General features: G+C 31.9%; 1 protein-coding gene, 1 long non-coding RNA gene and 1 other non-coding gene across 3 annotated transcripts; 1 reads left to right on the forward strand and 2 right to left on the reverse strand.

Moving 5' to 3' along the window:
- Window positions 1–1,031: 1,031 nt before the first annotated feature.
- Window positions 1,032–2,147, forward strand: LOC106714160 (chromatin accessibility complex 16kD protein). Its single transcript, XM_014507124.2, has 2 exons — window positions 1,032–1,241; window positions 1,518–2,147. The coding sequence occupies exons 1-2, from the start codon at window positions 1,116–1,118 to the stop codon at window positions 1,785–1,787; spliced, it is 396 nt and encodes a 131-aa protein (XP_014362610.1). The 5' UTR covers window positions 1,032–1,115; the 3' UTR covers window positions 1,788–2,147.
- A 6,710-nt stretch (window positions 2,148–8,857) lies between these two features.
- Window positions 8,858–9,597, reverse strand: LOC123722515. Its single transcript, XR_006756500.1, has 3 exons — window positions 9,564–9,597; window positions 9,080–9,273; window positions 8,858–8,895 (listed from the first exon to the last, which is right to left on the reverse strand). It is a non-coding gene; the product is annotated as an uncharacterized LOC123722515 (long non-coding RNA).
- A 14,654-nt stretch (window positions 9,598–24,251) lies between these two features.
- Window positions 24,252–24,323, reverse strand: Trnae-cuc. The gene has a single exon. It is a non-coding gene; the product is annotated as a tRNA-Glu (tRNA).
- Window positions 24,324–24,700: the final 377 nt, after the last annotated feature.

Raw genomic sequence — 24,700 nt, forward strand, 5'->3', positions numbered from 1 at the left:
GACTGCTATATTTAATTCGGAAAAAAGGAAAATCGATTTGTTACTTTCGATTCCGACATTGAAATATATATTTCAGAAAAAGTATTAACTCTCAAACGATTTCTCTTTTCTCTCAATCACTCTCTTACCATTCTCTACCTACACAATAAATTTGAAACGTCCAAGTGCATGATTGCCATATTTAATTCGGAAAATTAAGAAAATCGATTTGTAACTTTCGATGCCCAGAATTAAAATATTTATTACAGAAAAAGTAAAAACTCTCAAACGATATTTCTTTTCTCTTAATGTCTCTCAAACGACTCTCTAACGATTCGCATTGAAAAAAATAAAAAAAAGTAAAGTGAGGGGGCCAACTTCACACTAGAATTTGAAATTGTTTTTACGGAGAAAGTAGGAACTCTCAAACGATATTTCTTTTCTCTCAAACCCTCTCAAACGATTCTCAAACGATTTGCGTAAAAAAAAGTTAAAAAAAAATGAAAGTGAGGGGGCCAACTTCACGGAGGTGTTTATTAGATTCACAATGCCAGACTGTAAGAAATTCAACTAATCACTTTTTTTACTCTTTGTAACATAATCTATATCTACTCTTTGGTTGGAGGTGAAGATGGAAGTCAGTGTTGCCAATGCTACGACATTTACCGTGTTCTACGGCTTTCAGGCCAACAAATAACAAAATATACATCCTACGACCGTAACCCTATGCCCGTAGCATAATCTACGGCTTTTTGAAAATCTATAGCTATTAATTGATTTTGTTTTAGAAAAAATAGTTTTAAAGCCTTAGGAGTGTGAATAAAATTCCGTAAATTTATATAAAATATTAATGCTTGAAGAAGTTTTGATTTTTCTAAAACAAAGAGTATTACGAACAATTCAAAACAGTGTTAAAAAAACTTAAAACAGCGTCATTAGACGAATGTAAAACGTTTCCTTTTAATTAGTGCTACGGCCCACAGTTGATCTTCTTCCATACAAACATGGCTTTTTTACACTATGTCCACGGTCGGGCAAAAATAATCATTGGCAACACTGGTGGTTCAAACGTCAAATCAACGAAACCGAAACAAACAAAAACAGCAAGTAATTAAAATTGTAGGTTTGAATTAAAAATGTCTGCTACGAAATCTGAGAAAGACCTTCATTTACCATTGTCTAGAGTTAAGACGATTATGAAAAGCTCTCCAGACGTAGATGCGGTTGGACCGGAACCATTATATTTAGTTACTAAAGTGACAGTAAGTAATTTAATTTCCCGCTATATTTTAAATCTACTAATAATATAAATGCGAATGTTTAGATGGATGGATGGATGGATGTTTGTTTTAAAATATCTCTAAAACGTCTCAACAGATCTTGCTGAAATTCGGCATAGATGTAGAACATAGTGTGGAAGAAAACATAGGCTACTAATGAAGTTTTTTTTTAAATTCCGCGCGGACTGAGTCCCAGGTGCTAGCTAGGTAAATATAAAAGAACTGGGAGCAATAATGAATGAAGTGTATTTATTACAGGAGATGTTTGTTACGGACTTAGCTAAAAGAGCGCACAAAAATACAAAAGGAAATATGTTAGAGTACAAACATATAGCTGAGGTTGTGCAAGAAGATGATACGTTAGATTTTCTACGAGAAATAGTGCCTAGAAAAATCACTGTCCGGGAGTACAAAGAATTAATGGCACGGAAAGCAGCTCGGGGAGATAGATCTGATGAGTCGAGTGAGGAATCTAGCGAGGCGGAGAGTAGTGATGGAAGTTCAAGTGGTGTAGAAATCATAGAATAGTTGGAATGGGAAAAAACATATAAATTGATAATTTTCTACAATCCCACCTTAAGATATATGCATTTAAGGAAATAAGATTTAAAACAGAACATGTTTTATGAAATACATGACTGGAAAACTCGGAGAGACCTTTTTCTACAGCTAGCTAAAGCATAATATGTTTAACAAGCTTGGTTTAAAAATATTTTTTTTTCTGTATATTGTTACCTAAGCTGTATGAAGGACAAAGTATGCATTTAACTGAAACCAACAAAACCACATTTTTTGTTAGAGTTAGGCGATGTTGTAGTGAATTTACCTGACAAGATGCTTAATAATAGGAAATTTGACTGTGAAAATATTTGCCTTCTTTCTTTTCTTGATAGTTCTGTTAATTATGTCTATAATAATGGTAGAATTTACTGTGGTTTTAAACCATTTTAGCTTACTTTACTTTCAGTGAAATGAACCGGTTTTTATCTACTTAAATTTGTTTATCCTGGGTTTTTATATATGTCTATTTGGCTAGTCTTTTAAATTTAGTCATTTGTACTTATGAACTTTTTCTATATAAATTAATATTTTAATGAACTCATCATCGCCTTGAATTTTTTTGTTATATTCCTACTTTTTGATTTAAAGAAGTTTCACTATTATATTATTAAAGAACATGTCTGCTGTAAAAAATATATGATTTTTTTTTCTTTCTTCAAGTTTATTAAAAATAGAAGTATTTATATACTTTCATAACCCGAATTTCTTTGACTGCAGACAAAAAGTCAAAGATTAATGTGATGTTACAATTTTTAAGACAGCGCCATCTTTTGTTTGACTTTGAATGTAATTTAAGTGCTAATATGAACTAGTTTACTGTATCAGGTATAGATGTCGCTTTCTGATTATTTTTACTAAATAGCAGTTTTTAAAATATTTTCAAAATGTATTTCCGTAAACATTAGTTACATCAGCCAATCGATCAATTCAAAGATAGATTGAAATTATTTAACACGTTGGCGGACAGTACATGTTAAGAATTACTTCCCAAATGACACTACTTAATCTCATACATTGCCTATGGGCGTAGTGTCAATGCGGTTGCATGTAAAATGTTGTTTAGTGACAGTACGCCTATAGGCATATGGATCTTCACTAGATTCCGGAGTTTCAGCTTCATTGAACAATTCTAACAGCCGTTTTTGTTCCCTTTCGTACGGATCTCCAGGCGCCATCTGTAGATAAATTCATTATTAATTCAATACCGAAAAACTGCATTCAATACAAACAACCACTAATTTTAGAAGCACAATTACCTTATACAAAATTGAATTTGAATATTTCGATAAACAAAAACACAAAAATACGTCAATAACTTACCACTCGAGCCGTTATTTGCGCGCGAAAATATGAGGTGACACGAAGCCCACCGCCGACGCGCACTACGTGACTAAATGTATGAAAACATGACGCCCACGGGCGTACTGTACGGGGGGAGGGGTACCGGAATTCTGTCAATGTGTGTGTCCCTTGACGTGTTGTAGAACTATGTACGATGACAGTAGGAAAGCCGCATTACTTTTGCGGTGACACTACAACATTCTCTTCCTTGTAAAAGTATTGAAAATCAAACGCCCTCAGCCGTACTGCCGTGACACGAGTATAAACTATTACGACTAAAGGCGTTCTGTCGTATCATTTTTTACTATAGGAACGCCCACAGACGTTACTGTCCATCAATGTGTTAAGCGGTAAGAAGAGTAAACAGGTAAGGACACAACTAAATTTTGCGTTCATTGAGGTACTTTGTCACCTCGTGATGCTTCCAACGTTCCTGTTCCCAATCCGGTTATAATATTGAAGTAACAGCCCCAGCTGAGGCACCTTAGTTACTCATAAACAAGGTTTAGGCTAAGCGCCATCTGAGTTCGGCCACCTCGAGCCCGCCTCATCTAGGCAAACAGTGGTTAGTCAGTCACAAAAAAAAGTTCCTGTCACTTGTAACCACATAACAAAGTTTTGCTTAACATGATTTAGTAAGTACGCCTTGATGCCAATTTTGACTATACACCGATAACACCTTAAATTAAATTAGTTTTTTTTTAATTATCACAATGTCTTCAAAATTATTTATGTAAAATAAAATACATATCTACCATTGAAATTGGAAAGATTGCATTGTAAAATTAAATGTTTACTAGGACTTGAAACACCGGTATTATGTCATCTTATTACAAATGCGAATAAAAGGATGGATGTTTGTTAGAAGGTATCTCCACAACCGCTCAACAGATCTCGCTGAAATTTTACATCATCATCATCATCATCAGCTCACTATACGTCCCCACCGAGGGGCTCGGAACCTACCCCAAGTTAGGGGTGACTAGGCCATAGTCAACCACGCTGGCCAAGTGCGGGTTGACTTCACACATATCATTGAATTTCTTCTCAGATATGTGCAGGTTGCATCACGATGTTTTCCTTCACCGTAAGAACGTCGGATAAATGTACATATGTAAATCGAAAATCGAAAAACACATTGGTACATGGCGGGATTCGAACCCTGGACCTGCAGATTGCAAGTCAAGTGCTTAACCCCTGAGCCACCGACGCTCAAATTTTACATACCTGTAGAATATAGTCTGGAAGAACACATAAGCTGCTAATTAAGTTTTTTTTTTTAATTCCATGCGGACGAAGTTACGGATGACAACTAGCAAATTTATATTTTTCTTACTTGTAAGGTCAACTGTATTATCTATGTGTTGTATTTTCTATGTTTATTGAATATATGAACAGATTTTATTAGTTTACCTTTGACCCTGTGTTATATTTAAGTAGTGGTGTGTAATGTTATGGTAAGTTAAACAGAATTATGTGGTTTACCATTTGACCTCGCATGCGAAGAATAGAGGTAGAGGTCACTGATTACGTGTTGGTCAAACCTTGTCGTAATCTTTTGACTGTCGTGTCAATGTGTAGTTTGTTACGACCATTTAGAGTTGATACTTATCTAGATCAATGTCTTACTGAACTTATAACAATGGGCTCTATCTTCCAGTCTAGTAACTATAGACTACAGCGTCTTACTGAAAAGAAATATAACAATTTGCTGAGTTCTCAAAGAATTCGCAAATAATTAGGCTAAGCTTACGTAGCTTATAGTTCTTTAGTAGATAATTTAAAATTAATTTCATAACAAAACATACTATGTTATGTTGTGTTCAATATTAGCTTTGATTTTAAGTAACCTGGGTATTCATATATATGTTTAAACATGGATTTCTATAATTATATATAGGTCACTTTTCATAGATATGTGACCAATATCGAAAAATATTTCATCTTCGGTCGCAATACTTTGCTTTGTAAATACATATTAAGTAAAATTAGGGTCAAGTATCAACGATAACTAAATATTTGCACCATTAAAAAAATAAAGACGTTTTATGTCTGTGCTAATAGTATAACAACAGGGCGTTGTTTTTGGGTACATCGATGTTTTGTAAAGATAATCGAAGTTAACGTAAGTTTTATCAGAAAGATAAAACTTACGTTAACTTGGCAAGGGAATGGAAACAAAATTTTTGATAAAACCGATCAACTTTAAATACATATTAGTGCCCAGTGTACCACTTTAAAAATGTGTGATGCCGTCAACATCGCTTGTTGAAGAATTTTTTTTTTATATTATGTAAACTTTACGTTGTAAAATTTTCAGCCAGCGCCCTCAACCGTTTTAAATCGCATCGTTTCCATGATGTAATTGAAGTAGAAGCAACAAATTATGTAAACGTGAATAACACTGACTAGAGGTCATGTCTTGTCACAAAATTATATTCAAACGTCGTTTTTAGATACTCGAACTTTGTATTCACAACGTAGCATTTGATCCTCAAAATCCCTCAAGATCATATTTCTTAATTACATATTTATTGCATTTATCGTGGGTTTCTAAGACAAAATCCCTGTTTAAAACATAATATTTTTTATCTCTGTTTTGTCAATGATAATGAGATATGTTTTACACAGATATTTTGGTCTCAGAAACCCACGGTTACAGTGATAAATTTTTGACATACGAGTGTCAGTTCCTTATAACCTTATACGACTTGGGTAAGTGTTCGTCACAAAACATCAGCCTTCTAAATTAACCTCGAACTTAAACGTTTAATAAAAATGCGGATATGTCAATATCTATAATATCAATATTAAAATGTAATTAATAAATATACATCATTTTAATTCTGGAATAGAATCTTTATATTTCGAATGTTTGCATTTATTTGAATATATTTAACTTTCTCTAAGTCCAGCATATTTCACAAAGTTTCACAATAACTTGATATACAGTGACCTAATATTATTTAAATATAAAAAAACACACCAAACTTAATGATTATGGTCACATTTTTTTGTTTAATATAACCTTGTCTATGGACATTACAGATAATAAGAAATTTGTTTACGCAATTTGTCGAATCAAATATAACCACCGTAGTCAATAACCTCATAAAAAAGAAAAAAAAAAGGTGAAACACCTGAATGTATTGTTGTCTCTGTTTTTCAAATTGAATGAGAAGGATGGCAAATATGTTTTTAAAATAAGTATTTGACAGTAAGACCCACGGTGGATGAAGGTCGTTGCCCTGGTTGGTTGGTGGTTATTTTATAACGTGATAACATAATTTTTAAAACAAGTTTAGATATTTTTAACCATAAGGGGCGTTCATAAAATACGTCAGATGTTTAAGGGGAGGAGATGGTCGAGTCAAATCTCACCTTATCTTACGTTGGAGGGAGGGGGGTCTCGGCAAATATCACGAAAAATTTAATTTCAAAAAAACACCTTACGTAATTTATGAACGCCCCCTAAGTTCTTGTATGTTCTATAATCAATGTTTTAGACAACAAATTCTATTAAGTGTAAGTTTTTTACTATTTTCTTTTCTTTTTAAATAGAAGGCGTTAACCCTGGAAGTAATAACCTTTCAAATCTAATGACAATGAAGAAATTATTAGTTTATTCTTGTTCAACGACTTTTCCTTAAATTTAGAAGTATCCGTACAAAAAACGACATCAGCATGAGTTAATAGTTTGAACAAAAATACAATACAGAGACATAACCTCTTTACTAAAATTAAATTTCTGTAAAAACGTTGAGCGTTTTGAAATTATCAAAACATGGCTTGAGTTCATAACAAAAAACGAAATAATAATGAGGAAACGTCCACTTTATACGTTTTTTTTTTGTGAATTAAAGTCAACAAATTTCGCAGATTGAGGAAAATTTTCTTTGCTAAAAATACAGGTTTATTTTTGTACCAAAATACCAATTAAAATGCTTATTTCGAATAAACTTGTACAATTTAAGTAATGGAATTCAACAATTGTTAACTACTTTAGCGTTATAAAGTTCAATCTAATTTAGTTTTACAAGAAAACGTCTCAAGGAAAAACGTTAAGCCGTTGTCAAGGTTTACTAACAAAATGACTAGTGTTGGTTGATGGTGAGTACTGTGGCATGTAACCTTCGCGAGTCGGAAGTATAACCATTGTTATACAGCACACGGGAGCTTGGGAAAATGTTTATTGGTAAAGATTTCTATTGTGCTGCACCATATAGTCAATATCCATCTAAAAACTTGACATTTATTTTACTTTGCTTCAAACATTTTATTAAGTATTAAATAATTCATAATCACTTCTTCATGGGTCACTAACTATATAGAACTCTACAGTGGGGTTAGCTAAGCTGTATTACATCTAAAGTGATAATCGTTCCAAGGTCCTGTAAGCCATGAAAAATTAAAGGTCAAAGAATGTTGCAACAATAGCGTGTTTAACATTATACAATAGGGGTAGAGTACAGGTAGCCTATCACAACGTCGATGTCATCCTAATTAATTATTTTTAAATCAGATGACAAAGAACAAGTCGAAGATCGCTAGTTTCTTTCTCGCTAATCTATAATTATTTTAAGTAAAAATGGCAAAGGTCTTAGTGGCCAGTATGCAATTTCTTTAGCAGATTGCAAACTCCTTGTCTAGAAACCCGTTCGGCAAGAAGATAGCATAAAGTTCTCTTAATGTTAACATTATTCAAGATCTGATATCAGAAATGATAACCAAAAAATCAACATAAAGTTAACATAAAGTTAACATAAAGCTCTCTTATGAGCCATCTAGTGCCATCTTTTAGAGATCATTAAAAAGATATCAGAAAGATAACATTTTCTAGAGATCATAAAGTTAACGTTTTTATGTTAAAATTAAGAGGCTAGTGTAAAATTAAAATTGCCATGGTAAATAGGTTTAATTATTGTTTATTTGATAACACAATGAATAATAACGATATGACATACCAATATAAATAATCTTATTATTAAAATTATAAATACTTTTACGGCTCAAGTAATGATATAGGAGTTTTAAATGTTGGTGGTGGTTGCTGATCCTTTTGGCTCACGTACGTGGCAGGTGGCATTGGTATATTATTTATTCCGCTATCTGAAAATAAAGTGTTTTATTAATAAGGAACAAAATAATCTATATATATAAAAGAAAGACGTGTTAGTTACACTATTTATAACTCAAGAACGGCTGAATCAATTTGACTGAAAATTGGTGGGCAGGTAGCTTAGGACCAGGAAACGGACATAGGATAATTTTTATCCCGTTTTCTATTTTTTATTACGTGCGGACGGAGTCGCGGGTAAAAGCTAGTTATATATAATTGAACAACTTTATTTGTTACATACCCTCATTATCAGAAGAACTTGACGATGACATTATTTTCTTTCTACTTTTAGTTTCTATAAAATAAATAAAATTAATATTAGAATTATTATATAAAAAAATTTAGGTAAAGGTAAAACAAATACTATTCATTTTTCTTTTCAATTTTCATGCAATTTTAAATTTTACAATTAAATTCAAACTAATGATCCTTACTTTTTTGTACAGGCGTCGATTCATCTTCTGTATCACAAGAGCGTAAATGTTTATTGCAGTTTCTTTTTCCTTTATCTACCATTTCTAATTTTTTATTTGTTTTAATAGCAGCAAAACCTTCATCATCATTTGTAGACAAATTTAGGGCATCTAATTCGAATTCACGCGCTTCGTCATATGCCTGTTATAAAAAATAATGATAGTTTAATTAATTATTATCTCACTATTGATATAAGGGTGAGATACTGCAAATATTTGCATATCCATATTTGAAAGTTAAAGTACAGAAATACATGAAGAGATTATAACCAATTATTCCTGATCAACGAACTACATATTTTACTGTATAGTATAAATAAATTTACCAAATGGACCGCAGAGTTGAACATAATTATAAGTGATCCAATTATCTTTAGGGTTATCAGCTCGAATAATTAGTAAGGTAGGATTTTTTGTTTTCGGCCACTTGAAAGTTCGAGATTCTGAATCTACCCATGATGCAGGTACGATTGCAGACGTTTTATCCCAAAAAACTACGAAATACATCTTGTGTTGAATCCTAAAAAAAATATCAAATCAGAAATTGAAAATATTCATTAAATTTTAGGGCATTCTAAATTTTATCAGACACTTTTACAAAGACGATGCTGATAAGTTTTTTTTTATTATGTATGAATTAAATGAACAAAATTGTATACAAATGTTTAAAGTTAGAAATATTTTAAAAAGTAAAATATTTAAACTGCATTTAATTAAAATAGCGACGAGCATCGTCTTACAACAATTTTAAATAATTTAATTAGTTATAAAATATGAAAAAATGTGTTTATAACCTATATTCATACTTACAAGTTTATTTGTTCGGCAATTAAATTCTTGATAACTAACTGAATAATAAGAATCACAAATACTATTAATTATATTTTCAACCAGTATGTTAAGTCAAAAATATTACGTTTATGTTGTAATAATTGAATAAAAACACTTAGCAATGCCGAACGAATTACGATGCAATTCACGCTTGTCAACAATCACTCTTTAATGGATGAGTGAGAGGTCCGTATAGAACAAAATGGCCGCTGTTGGTTTTTAAAAGTTTTATTAACAATAAGCCCAGAAAGCAAATTTGTGCTATTCATTGTAACGCGATGTAGCATTTTTCGTTTCCGCGTAATTTTATTCTTACGATATCTCCTAAACTATTAGACAGAATGATATAGTTTCAAGGGCAAATATAATCTACATTAAATTCTCTTGGTAATGAACATATTTATTTACATAAGGGTTAATACTGAACTTGAATAATAGCGTCGGAAATAGGGCAAGAATTTAATTAATGTTTCGTAAAGAAAAAAATGGTTATTGTGAGAAAACTATAAAAGATAGATATATGCAGAGCTGGGCATTAACTCGTTAATCCGTTAATCGTTAATTAACGAAGTTAACATTTTGCTTAACGGATTAACTTTTAAGTTAACTTCAAAAAGTGTTAACGCTTTTGTTAACTTCCGTTAAACTTAACTTCCGTTAATAAAAGTCCGTTAATCGTTAAATTAGAAACTTGGAGACGTGCTGTCATTTTGTTTAATTTACGCGCCACGCCACGCTCGTAAGTTCAGCTATGTTGGGCGACTGTCGGCGACTCGAATGGTGAACGAACGAGTTGATAATTGATATATGTGAAGTTCGCGTGCAAGTGTGATGCATCAGAGCGTCCGGGAAAGACATGACCAACAGGACAAAATCAAAAGAAGGTTCGAAATAGTATATTTCATTACGAGTATATATAAGCACGAGTATGTAATAGCCCACATTCCGAACGCTCTTCGTCCCTGCAATACGCCACTTTTTGAGCAACTGTATTAAAACACTTTTTTATTCGTGCTTTTTCTTTAGCTTTTCCAAACTCGTGCGTTCTCTTTCCCAACTGTCAAAAAAAAACAAAAAAAAAAAAAACAAACCACGAAGTTTTTACAAAAAAAATCATTGAAGATTCATGCAAATATTTCTAAAAAGAAGCTCCTAATTTGTTACAATATCAGATTTATTGATTTGATTCAATGAATTAGGTTAGGTTTCAATTTATTTCATCTCATTAAATTTCATTTTCATTTCATATCAATAAAAATAATCTACCAAAGTATTCGCTGTTTGGGCATAGTTCCCTTTGCCTACCCAGAATGGGTGAAGAAAACAAAAAAAAACTCTGTTTGTATTCTTTTACGGTTGGCGCCATTTTCCAAACATTTTAGTTATTTTTTTTTTAGTTAGTTGAGTTGATTGTGTTTTTATTATTCTATTAAATTGCTTCATTTTTTCGCAACTGTATCAAAAATAGTTGTTTAGTACACGTGCGAAACTGTCATTACAACTTGTTCCAACTGTCAACCCTCACCTTCGGCTGTGCCTCGGCTTGGGTAGACATTTGTCGGAACTCTTTGCAATGACAGGCTTTCCGTACTCTTAATGAAATATACTATAATGCATTCATACCTGTCTCTAATACTAATGTGTACATTCTATAAATGTATAGTCAAATTACAATTTTAAAAAGTGTCGCCACATAAGTGTGAAATTAGTATGTATAATTTTGGTATGGTTAACTGTTAACGATTAACTTTAACTTGCGTTAAATTTTCGAGAATTTAACGCTTTAACGATTAACGAAGTTAATTTTTTTATTAACGAATTAACGATTAACGAAGTTAACTTTTCGATTAACTGTGCCCACCTGTGGATATATGCTATCGCAGACTTTTATTTAGCACATTTAAAGAGCTACAATTCGCCATACGTCATTTTGATGTAGGTCTTATAGTTTAGCCTACGTAAACGCTGAAAGCAAAAATGTCCCTAATTTTCGCAACAAATTTTGAAGCTTATTCAAAATCTATTAGTCTTCTAGTTATTTAAAAAAAAAAAAAATGGGACCCACCTGCAAGCACTTCCTTTCGATTAAAATAATTTTTATCAAAATCGGACCACCAGGGGCGGAGATTTGCGGTAACACACATAAAAAAAAAAAAAAGAATTCATTCGAATTGATAACCTCCTTCTTTTTGAAGTCGGCTAAAAAAATATGTCCTCGAAAAGTCATCATTTAGTTATCATTGAGATTGCTTTAAAATGACATCGACAAAAAGTTATCGAAAAGACAACATTTTGCTGAGCTCTAAAAGTCAACATGTTTCAGACAACATTATGTCATCTTTCTGACTTTTATGCCGAACGGGAAAGAAATGGGATACATAATTCTTCATTCAACAGTAGGCCACTGTACCCGAAAACGCTATGAAAACTGACTTAAGAAAAGAAGTTAAGCAATAACACCATTTTGTTTGTTATTAAATAATTTATGTTGGCAAAATTGCTTAAATCCTCATATAATTGACTTTATTGGTTCAAAAGTTCTACAAAGAGTGCGAACGTTATGTAAAACAGTAGCAGTACAAAGTTATCTGTGAAAAACTCGAATTTTACATTTGTTGTTTATGTTTTAGCTCTTTGTTTACTTTTTTTAGAATTATGTAACAAGTCGTAATGTCTTTAGAAAGAATAACATTCTATGATTACAACAGCCAAACAGTCTGAAATATGGTACTATTAAAATTTCAAAATAGCATTTTTTCTTAGAATTTCAACAAAAATCTTACTAATACATTATAAATACGAATGTTTAGATGGATGCATGGATGGAAGAATGGATGTTTGTTTGAAGGTATCTTCGGAACAGCTCTATGGGTCTTGATTTAATTTGGCACAGATGTGGAACATCGTCTGGAAGAACACATAGGCTACTTATTAAGTTTTTCTTAGTCCGCGCAGACAGAGTCGCCAGCGACAGCTAGTTAATAATAATTGTCAATTTGGTACGGTTTTCTTAAATATAGCTATAAAATTGGACAATATATGTTGAAATAACTAGCCAAATCTTTTTGGTAGACAATTATAAAAGATAAAAAGTCTGAGATGTTACACCAATATCTATTTTGCACGCTCAATACATTGATATATGCAATATACTACAATATTGTACGAATGCGAAGTGCAGTATTGCACACGGCTGCCTGCAAATTACCAGCAATTGTCAAGACACGCTCAATCATTCAGAGAAGCGTTGCATTCAGTGATACCGTAACTGATACTGCTATTCAACAAATCAATGGAAAAAAAATCCATTGCTTTAACACATGTATAAAATAATATTGTTATCCCTTTATTTTACTTTAATATTATAAGTGCTATAGTTTGGTCTTATGGATGGATTTTTGTTATCAAATATCTCTAGAACAGCTAAACGGATCTAACTGAAAATTTTACTTACATGTATAATATAATCTGGTAAAACACTTTTTAATTCCTCGCAAATTCTCTCTCTCTCTTGTGCAAACGCTACTTTTAATTAAAAAATTAATTAGACACAAAATAAAATTCACGAATTACATAGAATTAATTAGTGCATAAATTTATAAGAGTGGAAATTAATATTTCGTTGTCGAATTAATAGTGATTTGAACCAACATTTACGTAAAGCGCTAAAAAAATAGCAATTAAAGATGTAGTCCAAGGTAATGTAGACCAGACCAATGTAGATTTTCTAAGAACACGCAATCTATCGTCTGGTATAACAGATTTTATTAATATGATCGATAAAAAAGATGAGTCAAACATTTACGTCATTAACCGTAGCTTTCTGAGATCGAAATCTCTATAAAACATCGTCATCCCTGTCATTATCTTTGACAAAAAAGAGATAACAATATGTTTTAAATGGGAATATTGGTCTCAGAAACCTAAGGTTAAAGGAATTAATTTAAAATATGATGACCTTGTACGAGAGATGTCAAACTAACAATCGTGTCTCTGGTCACTTACCTTTAGTTCCCACTGCAGAAACTCGTACAAGAATATGTTGTTATTTCATTTTTTTATGAGAACGAAAGAGAGGATAATTATGTTCCTGTACAAATAAAAACATTGCAATAACTGTTAGAAAATGCCACCAGACTAACTTATTTTGGCGTAGGTATAAAATAATACAAGAGATTCTTACTTCCGTGTGTATGTGGGTATTACTATTTAAGTAATGGTCATCAAGTTATCATCATTTTATATTTATAACTATACTAGCTGTGCCCGCGACTTTGTCTTGGTAAAATACTATCTTCGGGTACCATTTTATAATTATTTAGGTTAGTGAAGAAGCGAGAGAGATGTGTCAGGACCGCGTTAAATAGAGGTCTGTGATTTCTACCTACCCCTCTGGGTTATAGGCGTAAGTTATGTTGTTGTTGTTGCAGTATTTTACTTAAAGTTATAAAACTTAAAATTGGAGAACTAGATAAACTAGAGGTGCGCCGAAATCGCATCATAATCCATGTCTTTGTTTTTGTCTTTGCCTATCTCTTTGGGTTGTAGGCGTGAATTGTTGTTGTTTGATAAAAATAAAGCAATTGTCAGTACAATTATGTACCATTACAGAGATATAGAATTATAAAAGATTACATCCATTAAACTCTTCTCTCGTTGTTTGTATGACGGTAGATAAATGTAGGTATAATTAAAACGGCCACAAGTTAGATTAGATTACATTAAACGCATTTACCTACTACATTATTACATACATACATTTCCGTTCGTTTGTTCAGTCTTTCGTGACCGCAAGTCTGTTGTAATCTTGCCGAATGGCGTTACAGCTACCCCTGAAGCAAGCATTGGTACGTTTCTTTTGTAGAGCTACCGATAGACTACATATGTTTGTGAGTTTGTTTGTATGTGTACATTTTTACTAGTGCCTTTATCGATTATGAAAATTTAATTATATAAGTATAACCTTAATTTTTTTAACCGAAAACCAAACTCATCAAGGCTCTTATAAATGAAATAGCGCCATCTATTATCTGCGTTTTAAAACAAAGTTGTTTTTTATTTAAACTAAAAAAAATAGAGAAGATGAAACGAATGACAGCTTTCTGGTCAAAATCGGTTCAGTTATTTAGGCTCTAGGTCGTCACAATGGAATTGACATACATACAAACCCACATACATAATACAAATCTTTGTCACTTCGTTAATAAACAGTTTCATCCATTTGTAGCAATAATATTTAATTACCAATTGAAGAAAATACATGAAAAATAATTTTACAAATACTTGTCGTCGCATCAAGTACATTGCGAACAACGAAACATGTTTCTAAATGGCCAGATGTAATCCGCAGTGTCCTAACAAACCAGATCCGATACAATTACGTAAAACACCGTAAAAGTAATTCCTGCTTCGTTGACGGTTAGAGTAAATTTCAACTAATCATTACATAGTTTGTGACGGTTACAGCAATGATTCAAGACGATGGAAGTTTTACGCTAACTGTAGGCTTCCAGTGTTGACACCCTTGTTTAGAAACATATTACCATCCTTTTTGTTGTCTTTGAGAAAACAGAGACAACAATATACGTCAATACAAGTTTCACAGCAGTGGAATTCTAAAATAACCAAAATATGTCAGTAAAACAGCATTTCGCGAGTGTATTTTAATTATCGTTTAATTTCAATCGTCACTGGCATAAAGGTAAAATTGCATTTTTTATTCAAGTAAGCCAAATTATTAGAAAAAAAAATGCAAATCCTGAAAATATGATGTTCCAAATTCCCTAAATACGTTCTTTTGTGCATAAGGCATTAAAAAATTGCCGTTACATTTTTCTCCAAAATGATATTTTACTTTCTTGTGTGGAAAAGCGAAGATTGAATTTTAAAAATAATTTCTTCATTGGCCAACAAACTTTGTTTTTTAATTTTGTGAAGCCCTTCGAAACACAATTAATATTGTTTTAAAATAGATTTCATAAAAAGTACACTCAACCTAGACGGAATATTAAAAAGAAATCAAGGTGAGCATTTGTTTTACTTTTTTTCTAATTTGCGCAACGAATTTGCGCGCCAATAAGAATAAACCTAAGCATTCGTACTCGGGCCGCGCTTCTCAACGCTCTTGCGGCTGCGTTCAAATTAAAAATAAAACACGTCGTTTATTTTCGGTGTTAAGTGCATTTTACTTTTCATTAAATTAAAATGACTATTTACAGCAAAATCGTTCAAATTATTTTAATAAGTGTCTAAAATATTTGGGAGCAATCAATTTAATATAACTTGGATTTTTTTTAGAACAAAGGTGAGTATTTTACCTTAAATATTAATTACACAATTGAAACTATGATATTGAAAATTAGTCAAAAATTCTTTTGTTTACGGAATACATATATTCGGTTTTTGACTTTAAAAAAATTATTTATAATTTTTTTCATTTGATTCCAATAGGAATCTACGAGCTACTAGAGCTAGAGCTACTACGATAATTTTTGGTCAAAGTATTGTTTAAAACAGAATTTTAGGCTGTTTAACAGTGCCTAAGCAACGAGTAACAGATTGATGATTTAACAATTGTTTTTTCCAAAATTATCATACCAGTGTTAATTTCATAATTGTTATTATGTCACGATCGTACTTCCAAAAATTTGTATACCAAAATACGACTTCATCAAGTCTTTATCATTACATCGATCTCTAATTCACACTTGACGTATAACTTTTGTTTGCTAATTAATCGTTGTCGTCGAAACTTATTCCGAAAAAAAAATAGTACAAATACAAACCTGATTTGACCCAGATTTAAAAAAATATTGTTAGATTTTTTTATTTAATAAAGTAACAATATTTTTATTATAGTTATTAGCTACGTTAGCTAATTTGCTTTTTGTACTTCGTTTTGTGACTAACTTTATTTGAAAATAAAATTGAAATAATATTACATAGTATAAAGTAGCAGAGATTTAGGTAAATATTAAATAATTTATTATAACAATAAATAATCCACTTGAATAATGCAAAATGGGAGATGTATTTGGCAGAGAAGATGACGCATAGAGATGGGAAAATTCACTTTCTTGAGAATCCCGTCCTCTGTCAATTAAAGTTCGACCAACGCATTTGCAAATGTCTCTGCGTATGGGCATCTGTCATTTTGTTATTTTGGCGAATTGAATTGGCCGCTTGTTAGTTTGCCACCTTTTGCTATAAAAAAAGTTAATGATACTTTTGATAAATTTATATTGGTAATTGGTAATGTAAAGTTACAAAGTTTATCCACCTCAAACAAATCTTTTCCCTTAATGTTATTGATGTGAGGTTGACCTCTTAGACTACTTTCAAAATTTTACTGATTTAGGCGAAATCCTGTTGCTACATTTCTTCCACTTTCTTTTCCATTCCTTTAACTTTATTTTCCATCACTTATCTGGATCACTTTGGGAATCACTGATTTGAACGAAGTATGTTGTTCGTAAGTTGGTTTCATACAACCAACACTTGATTATGATTGACATACGAAATGAGTGTGTATATGGTTCGGAGGCAGTGTCAAGGATAGTGGTGATGTTTTTAAGTTTTTAAAATTATGCACATTTGTACCTTGGCACGACATCAAGGAAGCATCAGTAAATCGAATAATTACATTAAGTCACGCTAGAGCCGATAATTTTTTTATAATTGTATGATTGAATAGCGATTTCGTCAGCGCAGAATAAAAAACCCCTAAGCTACTCCCACAATACAGCACAAATCAGCTTTTCATTGTGACGGAGCCGTTTCAAAGACTACCCGGAATTAATGCGGACTTGCGGTCAGAGAGACAAATAGACAGATAAAACTTCTAAATTATAAGTAGCGCAAATACATCATGTCTACGAAATGGTTTTTTTTTATATTAAATACAGACACTCCAATTTTTTAATAGTAATATAGTAGTAGTAGTAATTTCACAATTTACAACAATTTATTTCGTGTTCGAACCATTGGGCTATTATTATTGTTTGTTGGTTTATATATTTACTGCCTACTTCCACACTTACCGTGGGTTTCTGAGACCAATCTTATTGTTCTATGATTTTTACCTACTACAGACCGTTAAGGATATCTGACCCGGTGGGTATAAGTCAAATTAAATTTGTGATAGTGATAGCTCACTGGCGCTCTCCTGTCAATCTCAAGTCACAAGGTTCCTTTTGTACTGTAGCTTTTTTCATCTATGCCATTGTCTTTGTCCATGTATAGGTTTTATATATTTTTTGACAGAACTTACCGCGATAGCAGCGCCTCTGTTCGGGCCAGATACGTTTGTTTTACTATAGAGTACTCCGACCTGTCAGTAAATCTCCTCTAAATCTCCTTTAAATATCCTCTAAATCTCCTCTTAATCTCCTTTAAATATCCTCTAAATCTCCTTTAAATATCCTCTAAATCTCCTCTAAATCTACTCTAAATCTTAATTGACTGTTTTAAGTTGGCTTAATTGGACGTGAAGATTTAACTCATATGAATATTCAAATAAAAAAAAACTCGTCGTGCAATCGAAATCTTATCTTACTAATATTATAAATACGAATGTTTAGATGGATGGATGGATTTTTGAAGGTATTTCCACAACGCTTTAACGGATCTGCATGTAATTTGGCATAGATATAAAACATAGTGTGGAGGAACAAAATAGGCTACTAATTAAGTTTTTTTTAATTCCGCGCAGACGGCGTCGCGGGCGATAGCTAGTATGTAATAAATATTTCTAATCAAAACTTAATGTACTATTAAAAGACATCAACGAGTGCGAAACAATATCAACTAAATGTTAGGTAAATTAAATGTTTGTTTAGTCAAATTCAATGGAAATGAGAAATTGTAACTAACATCAATTTTAACTTCTTACAATTTTAACTTTATAATGTTGTAATCACAGACTTATAAAAAAACAGACCTGTTTGTAATATCTGTTTTTATAAGTCTGTCTGTTTTTATAATTCACATACTTATAACAACAGACATTACGAACATGTCTGTTTTTTATAAGTCTGTGATTACAGCATTATAAAAAACTTTAAAATTTAAACAATGAAACGTCCCACACTAAACTTATGCACAAAAAATGACATTGTCAGTTAATGAAACCTGATATAGTTTCCTACATCCAATGAATTCGACTATAAATCGAGGTGTTGTACTAAAAGCGATCTCCATCTATAAAATAGAGAATCAATTTTATTTTTTTATTATGTAGAAATGAAATCAGAATCTAGATTAGTTTCAAGTATGTTTATTGCAACATAACAAGCGGTATTGTAATAACAGGGTATGCGTTTCGGACACGGTTAGTGCGCATGCGTGACATCTATACCACCTTTGTAATGCATACCTTTATACAACACTAGCTGTCGCCCGCGACTCCAGACTGTGTTCTACGTCTATATCAAATTTCAGCGAGATCCATGCAGCCGTTCTGGAGATACCTTCTAACAAACATCCATCCATCCATCATATATTTAGTAAGAAGTAAGATATAATATAATACATATATAATATTACCTTTATTATAATATTCAAACTTTATTGCGGCTTGTGGTTAAATAAGAAATTATATTTACACATGTCACTAGCTAACAATGCATTTATTATCTTTGGATTTATTTTGGGCCGTTTCACTGTTTAAATTGACAATACGTACATGTCTGTTTTCACGTGACACTGTCCCTTTTGTGCAGCGCATCAGCTCATACAAGATTCCGAAACGCCATAAACTTTGAATGGCAGGATACCAACTTGCTGAAGTCTTGATCTACATAAAACAACGAACAATAAAAATGGTCATTTGCTAATGTTGAAAGCATTTGATTGCGTTAAAAAAGTGTATCTAATTTTTTTCTCACAAACTTGTTTCAAATAAGACTTTTTAATATGCTATTATTTCTAAGTAGGAACAGTTATGGCCCAGTTACACAGGACGAAGCGGACTACATTACAGGTTTAAATAGTTTCTTAACAATTTTATTTGTGTAAAAGAATCAATGTAAGTATTTCATTTTATAGTTATAATATCTTCTAATATATAAAATTCTCGTGTCACAGTTTTCGTCCCCGTACTCCTCCGAAACGGCTTGACCGATTCTCATGAAATTTTGTGAACATATTCAGTAGGTCTGAGAATCGGCCAACATCTATTTTTCATACCCCCCCCCCCCATTTTTTAACTGCGCGCGGACGGAGTCGCGGGCGACAGCTAGTTTATTTTATAAGATCTTAATCGAATTTAACTTTATTGTATTCATATGTTTGTTGAAGTTTATTTATATAAATGTACTTTAAATAGTGAACCAAATCAAGTCACGTAAATAGGCATTGTCCCCGACACGCGTGCTCCACACGCATCGAAATATCTGTCGTTATGAAATCTTCTCAACTGTGTACGTTTTGTTACAAATAAACACACACATTATGTGGTTTAAATTTGAAATTTTATTACGCACAACACAAACGCCTTGAAGATTCGTATTAGCTTGCCTAGACATATGTATAGGTATATTATAATTGTATACATATTAATAAAATTGGAATTACTTTACGTAACAATAAAAAGGTTAAATTTTGTATACATGATTTATTTGCGATAGCGAAAAACCGATTTTTAAACATCTTTATGTCTGTCCGGAATGGAGGTGATGCACACGGGCATAGTAAGTTTATTGGCGGTTAGCCAAAATCGGTTTGGTCGTCAAACTAGATTTAGATTTTCGATTTTCCCGGTATTTCCTGATCTCCTGTTATATTTGAAAGACTGAGATTGAGTTCTGTCACATTAACGGGCAGTTAATAATACGAAAAAGTCACTTTATTTAAACTCGTGCATAATACATTATTAATTAATTTTAATATATTTTTTTCTTTAATTCTAAATATTATAGTAAACTTTGCAAATAAAAAAAATGTTGACGTAATTCGTTAACGCTTAGGTCATTACCAGACAGTAAAATAAAAAAAAAACTAACTACAAAGCATAGGACGGAAGTAAAAAAATTGATAAGTCATTGGCAACCATTTTGGAATTTCAACAAAATAACTGAACAAGTTTATTTGATAATTAAAGAAAAAAAGTTATAAAGATAAAGATTTTATTTTGTGTATTAAATTTTGCTTTTGTCTGTTAAATCTTTCCAACTTTATTACCAAGAGTAATCTGATTAGATTCGAGTGCGTTATCAAGGTTTATCTAGCTCTAGGCTATTAGCTAATATGTCACGCCGCCCAAACTAGTCAACGTACATTCGTCCGGAAACAGTCATTACGAATCAAGTACAGCGGACATTCTAATACAGGGCTGCTTAAACCTACCTTTAGTTTTAATATTACGTATATTTTTATCCCATTTATTAAATAATTATTGTAATTTTCAAGTTATTTCTTTTTCGTTTGTTAATATACTTGTTTTTTTGTTCGGAAAGTCATTTCGTTTTTATTTCTATTTTCTATGTTTATTTCTATGTTCGTTTCTATTTTATATGTTTGTTTCTATTTTCCAGGACGTAGCGCATCTTCGTCGAAAATACACGAATCCAAAGTCGAGAAAAAAAGAAATGACTTTCCAAACAACCTATTATTTCTTGTTCTTATCGTATTCTTTACTCCACTCAATGATTATTTTATCACATCTTACTAATATTATAAATGCGAAAGTTGGATGGATGTTTGTTAGAAATTATCTCGGCTCACCCGATCTTGATGAAATTTGGCACAGATGTAGAACATAGTTTAGAAGAACACATAGGCTACTTATAAAGTTTACTTTTAATTCCGCGCGGACAACAGCTAGTAACATCATGTTACTCATGTAGTTCGGAAGTATGACCGTTAAAGCTACAAGTATAAGGTAGAGCGAAACAAGTCTCGTGAGATATCCAGACCAAGGACGGCCACCAGCCCTTGTGGTGCATAAGTAAATAAAAGTCGACACCAACTGGCTTAAAAATCATAAAATTAAATATTTAAGGAGTATACATGATGTGTTGATAAATATTATAAAGTTAAAAGTAAAACTTAATAAGTAGCCTTTGTATTCTTCCAGACTATATTCTACATCAGTGCTAAATTTCATCAAAATCCGTTGATCCGTTCTGGAGATACCTTCAAACAAACATCCACCATCCTTCTAAACATACGCATCTTACCTATCTATCTATCTATATATATATATATAAAAGAAAGTCGTGTTAGTTACACTATTTATAACTCAAGAACGGCTGAATCGATTTGACTAAAAATTGGTGGGCAGGTAGCTTAGAACCAGGAAACGGACATAGGATAATTTTTACCCCGTTTTCTATTTTTTATTCCGCGCGGACGGACTCGCGGGTAAGCTAGTTTATAATATTAGTAAGATTGTTTGTTTTCATTTTTGAACTCTTGCATCTTTTGCTAACCTTGGTTTGACCTTTTTTAAACTTCAACTTAATTTGTAATGTGTCAAAACAAAAGTAACGAATATTTTAACGATATTTTGTGTTGTTTAAATAAATAATATAATAGATAAAATGTCCTTTGAATCTATAACCTATAGCAGATAATAAAGAGCTTCAGACTAAATTACATCTAGTCGTAACTTAAATCTTTTAATAAATATTAGACGTAGCTATAATCGAGTGAGGGAATGTAACCACTCACCTAACTATATCTGGTTATCAGGGTCACTATTTAGATGGCCTTAAAATGATATTAAGTAAAAAAAATTGCACTTTCAAAATGCGTGACCTAAAGTAATATTAGATTAACATTGCAAGAAACACAAGGCCATCTTTTTGTTTCTTGAAAAATGAACTTAGAGATTTAGAATGACAGACATGTCATATATGCATTAGGCCCTTCGTACACATGCGAAACCCGCTGCTCTTAGACGCTAAACGTCGTATTCAAATATTCTTCTTAGTAATTCCTAGTTTAACGTAAACCTAAACCTAAAAAAAACAATATTCGAATAGAGATAACATTTCCTGTCGCATTAGTATTTCAAATTAGCAAAATTTTAAATACTTATACGTAATTTTTTTGGTTTACATGCATTAGTTAGCATCTCGACTGTTCAAGGATTGAACAATGATTATGTTTTTATAACTTTATGTTAATAATGCTAATATTCTTTGAAGATGCAAATGAGTTTGTGCGACTTTTTTTGCTGTCGTTATTATTCAATTTCATTGTTATTGATTTTCTATTTGCTAGCTAGCACACAATGACATTGTTTTGTAATGACCTCTATTAATAAGCGAATAATAAATATCAGGATGAAACAACATCGTCTGCTTTTTTTCTAGAATAAACGACATATTGAAACTTGTATTCTTTATGATAAATTACAGTAGTGAGTTAAGACCACTCTACTCTTCGGAAGAAAGCGTAAAATCGACTTCAAACTGACATAACCTCAAATCAAGTTATTTACTGTTATAATACTTTATTTTTAGGGTTCAGTACTCAGAATTTACTGTCCCTTGGAGCTGTGAAATCAAACTGTTAAACGAAACGCAATCAAAAGGTACAACCGTTTATCCTACAAATTTGACGCCCGCAAGAGAATCAATACCTACAGAGAACTTCATGTGAATTCAGAATCTTATAATTTGGTACGAAGCAACGTCTTATAGCACAGATAAAGGAAAAATTGCGAAAAAAAAAACTTGAGAGGTGTGTTGGGACACCCGGATGGAACGAAGTTCCTTTCTATTAATTAGTGAAGGAACCAATGTTTATATGAATAAAAAACTTAAGTCTTCACAAGAAGTACATTTTATTTCTATGATTTTTTGTTATATATTGTCACGTCGTTGCCATGGTGAAGTAGCGCTCATTCGTCGTTAACATACTTACTATAGCAAAAAGTGTCGTGACAACTTTTCGTAAGAATTTTTTCCGTCTAGCCCCCTTTCACAACCCGCGATAAGGAACTTCGTTCCAAAACTACAGGTTGGTACGGAACACTCGACGCGAGACCGACTCGCACTTGGCGGGTTTTTAGATTTCATACCTGTTTATTTACTTGTGTTATGTAGTAGATGTTATCTGGTTTTTAGCGACGTATGTTTTCCTAATTAATTTATTTATCGTGACGATTATTATACCCATACAATTATTTGTAACATTTCAATATTATTCGAATAAAGCTTCAAGTTCAATGATAAATAATTGTACAAGGAAGTGTCGGAATCTTCGAGTGATCCATCACCCTCAATAATTTTAGACGGCTTCAATTCATTTGTATACAAACAACTTAACTACCTATATATATGATGGATGTATTCAAAATTGACGTGAGAATAAACGGAATTGTTTAAAATGTCATTGTATTCTCTAGGCTTGGTTAATTTTTGTTTATTAACTTTTAAATAAATGTTCCTTAAGATAACTAAATGTCAATAAATTTATTAGAATTTCTAGAGCACGCCAACGTTGTCGTAATAATATAAATAGTGAATTCAAGGAAGTAAAACGATTTCCCAGTACAAGTATTGGCTGTTACAATACTGGTTTAGAAAGCTGAACAGATAAAACTTTAAAGGGTGGGTCACTTTAGTTTCATTCGAATTGTATAACATAAATATTGCTCTGATAAATAAAAAAAAACTATAAATATACAAGCCAGTGAAACGGGATAATGTTAAAAAAGTCTTCCGATACCGGGAATCGAACCCGAGCCTCCTGGGTGAGAGCCAGGTATCCTAGCCACTAGACCATATCGGATTATGTTTATTACATCAATTAACAAAAACGATTTTTTACAAATCTGAACAAGTAATACTAAAATCAAACTTTTGACAATTTATTTTATTAGCCGTCTTCAAAAAGAAGGAGGTTATCAATTCGACTGAATTTTTTTTTTTTAGGTATTTCATTAGACTTTAACAAAGTTATTCTATTAATCAAATGCTTTCATTTGATACCCATGTTACGCTGGTGATACAAAAATATGTAATTTTTTTTTATAATATAAGTTGGCGACAAGTAAACGGTCACCTGAATTCGCCTAAGTAGTGAAATATCCGCTACCCTGTGAATTGCATAAATAGAAATCAATATGAGAACGAATATTTTTTTTGACTTCAAAATTTTTGTGTATG

The sequence above is a fragment of the Papilio machaon genome, chromosome 2 (assembly GCF_912999745.1).
Source record: "Papilio machaon chromosome 2, ilPapMach1.1, whole genome shotgun sequence".
Classification (NCBI taxonomy): domain Eukaryota; kingdom Metazoa; phylum Arthropoda; class Insecta; order Lepidoptera; family Papilionidae; genus Papilio; species Papilio machaon.

Bases quoted from the DNA above. Each gene is read 5' to 3' on its own strand.
- LOC106714160 (XM_014507124.2), top strand. From the start codon at position 1,116: ATGTCTGCTACGAAATCTGAGAAAGACCTTCATTTACCATTGTCTAGA. The intron at 1,242-1,517 runs GTAAGTAATTTA...TATTTATTACAG, and splicing joins ATTTAGTTACTAAAGTGACA to GAGATGTTTGTTACGGACTT.